The 3,377-nt window shown below is 46.1% G+C and overlaps 1 protein-coding gene across 1 annotated transcript in view; it reads left to right on the top strand.

Moving 5' to 3' along the window:
- The window catches only part of LOC119428756 (histone deacetylase 4), a 47,940-nt gene that overhangs the window by 43,598 nt on the left and 965 nt on the right, over positions 1–3,377 (top strand). The window contains exons 23-24 of the mRNA XM_037696431.1: positions 2,596–2,680; positions 2,761–2,905. Coding sequence (XP_037552359.1) covers positions 2,596–2,680; positions 2,761–2,905 — 230 coding nt within the window. The remainder of the gene's footprint in view (positions 1–2,595; positions 2,681–2,760; positions 2,906–3,377) is intronic.

Here is a 3,377-nt window from a genome sequence, read left to right as displayed (position 1 = left end):
CTGACTCTGACCAACAGAACCTCCTGACCCAACAGAACCTCCTGACCAACAGAACCTCCTGACCAACAGAACCTCCTGACCCTACAGAACCTCCTGACCAACAGAACTGGATTCAGACTTTTTTTCATTTTGTTTTTGTTGACATTCTAATGACCTGATGGGTTTTGTTGTTGTTTACTTCAGGTTCTGTTGGAAGAACTGCAGAACCTGGACTGATCTCTGACTGATCTGTTTGTCCTCCTGGTGAGCTGCTGGATCCAGTTCAGTTGATTCCTGTAGCTCCAACAAACGTCGTCTCAGGCTCTGAAAACATTCACAGACTTTATAAAAGACATTTATTAAAAGTTCTGTATCTGAGGAAGCAGCAGGTTGTGTTGAATCTTCACTTCATCACAGTCTCTCGTTCTGAGCAAACACAGAGGAGACAGTGGGAAGAAAAACTCCTTTTAACAGGAAGAAACCTCCAACAGAACCAGACTAAAAAAAAGTATTTATTTAGAAAAATTTCATTCCTAAGGTGCTCAGGTCCAAAAACCAAACCCTCAGTCTTGTCTGTTCAACAGGAGAAAATTAAGGGTCATCCAGGTTTTTATGTCTTTAAGACATGCTTGTAGTCTAAGTAGCTGATTGGATTCATTGGGTTTAATGGACAAATATAATTGTGTGTCATCAGCATAACAATGAAAATTTATCCCATGCTGTTTAATAACTTTACCTAATGGAAGCATATATAAAGTAAAGAGTATTGGTCCAAGCACTGAACCTTGAGGAACTCCATGACTAACTTTGGTGTATGAAGAAGATTTATTATTTACAAACTGGAATCTATCAGATGGATATGATTTAAACCATTTTAGAGCTGTTCCTGTAATTCCAACATCATATTCAAACCTCTGTAGTAAAATATTGTGATCAACTGGATCAAATGCAGCACTGAGGTCTAACAGGACCAGTAGAGACACAAGTCCATTGTCTGAGGCCATGAGAACATCATTAGTACCATACCACTTTATTTACAAAGCACTTCAAACAGCAACAAGGCCGACCAGTCATGTACAGTAGAAACAAAACACGCAAAGGACACACGATAAAACATAGATCCCCAGAGGTAAAGATGGGAACTAAATGACTAACAATATAAAATACAGACAAGTTAAACTCAACTCACACAGTGTCAACAGCCAGGGAATAAAAGTGAGTTTTTTTAAAAACAGTGAGGGAGGGGGCCTGCCCGACATGTAGTGGTAACTCAGTCCACAGTCCTGGACCTGCAACAGAGAAGGTCCTCTCTCCTCTGAGCTTACGACGGGTTCCTGGAACCAATAAAAACATCTGGTCTGCTGACCTCAGAGAGCGCTGTGGGACATATGGCTGCAGCAGATCAGCGAGCTGGGAGGGGGCAGAACTGTTCAGTGATTTAAAAACATACGGAAGGATTTTAAAATGAATTTGAAAGTGAACTGGGAGCCAGAACTGGAGTAATGAGCTCTCTATGGCCTGTACCAGTTAAAAATCGGGCTGCGGCATTTTGAACCAGTTGTAAATGTGCAATGGAGGACTGACTGATTCCAAACAGAAGTGCATTGCAGTAATGGAGCCTGGATGTTATGAAAGCGTGTATTACTGTCTCCAGGTTATTTTTGGACAATATGGGCTTCACTTTAGACCTCAGCTGGAAAAAACAAGATTTAACAATCATGTTTCCGTAACTGTTTAAGTTTCATGGAAGAGTCCGTCATCACTCTCAGATTAGTGACTACGGGGCTAGAGCGGAAAGGTTGATGCTGTGGTTCTTGATCGTGCCATTTAGAGGAAACAACATGACTTCAGTCTTCTTCTCATTAAAACTTAATAAATTAAAGTCGTCCAGTCCCTGATGTCGACCAGGCAGTCAAGAAGAGGTTGAACAGATCGTGCACGGCTGTGCCTCAGAGGGAGGTAAATTTGAGTCATCAGTGTTGAAATGAAAAGGTATGCCATGTTTATGAAAAATAGCACCTAGTGGCAGCAGGTATAAAGAAAAGAGAAGAGGACCGAGGATAGATCCCTGCGGTATCCCCGCAACAAAGAGCTGGAGATGTTGACACAGAGGGTTCTGTCAGAGGTAGGATCTAAACCGTTTGAGGGCTGACCCTGTGATGCCCACCACTGCTCCAGCCTAGAAATGAGGATCTCGTGGTCGATGGTGTCAGAAGCCGATGTGAGGTCCAGAAGGACAAGCAGCACAGAGTCACCTGCATCTGTGGGCATGGAAGTGTCATTAAAGACCTTCAATAGAGCCGTCTCAGTGAGAGACGAAGCCAGATTGGTACGCCTCTAAAACAGAGTGATCCTCCAGGCAACATTTCAACTGGGACTCATTTGTTCCAGTAGTTTTGAGACAACTGGGAGTCTGGAGACTGGTCCGAAGTTGGACACCACTGAGTGGTCAAGGCTCGGTTCTTTCAGCAGAGGATGAACTTCTTACTAACTTTCACCAGTGCTGTTTCTGTGCTATGATGAGCTCTATTCAGAACTGGACCTCGTCGGGCTCGAGGATCTGAACTGAGGTCTGGATCGGTCTTTTGACCCGTGTTTTGTTTTGGTTCTGTGCAGCTGGATCCTCTCCCGAAGGCGGTTCTGGAGCAGAGGCCCAACGCCAACGCTGTGCGCTCCCTGGAGAAAGTCATCGAGATCCACGGTGAGTTCTGACGCAGAAACAGCCGCAACACACGACGAGCGCTAACAAGCTGAACGTTCGGCTCGTTCTCGTGTGTGCAGGTCAGTTCTGGCACTCGGTGCGGCGCCACTCGACCCGACTCGGGCTGTCGCTGCTGGAGGCCAAACGAAGCGACTCGGAGGAGGCAGAGGCCGTCAGCGCCATGGCCTCGCTGTCCGTGGCCAACAGCACCGCCGTGGATCAAAGGTGAGGGCTTCAGAGTCCCAGGTGGGCCTGTCCGGGTCCAAGAGGTCCACCCAGGTTTTATGAAGGTGTCGATGCTGTCCCTGGATCACGTAGTTTAGCTCGAGCTGTTTCTCAAAGTGAAGCCTCTTTTTAACTTCTCATGTTTAGTTCATAAAACGCTGCAGAACCATAAAAATGACTGGGTGGGTCCATCAGAACCTCCAGCCGCTCCCGGGTCAAGAACTTTAAAGATCTGATGTGGTTTTCATGCAGTGCCTGTTGGTTTGAGGCTTATTTTTCAGTCTGTTTCTGCCTGCCTCTTAGGGAGGTGACAGACAGGTGTGTCAGACAGACAGGTGCATCAGACAGACTGGTGTGTCAGACAGACAGGTGTGTCAGACAGACAGGTGTGTCAGAGAGACAGGTGTGTCAGACAGACAGGTGCATCAGACAGACAGGTTGTCAGAAACAGGTGTGTCGGACAGACAGGTGT

The sequence above is a fragment of the Nematolebias whitei genome, chromosome 23, assembly GCF_014905685.2.
Source record: "Nematolebias whitei isolate Nwh7 chromosome 23, NemWhi1, whole genome shotgun sequence".
Taxonomy (NCBI): Eukaryota; Metazoa; Chordata; class Actinopteri; order Cyprinodontiformes; family Rivulidae; genus Nematolebias; species Nematolebias whitei.
Note: the sequence above shows the minus strand (reverse complement) of the source record. Positions and strands in the feature narration are given on the sequence as shown.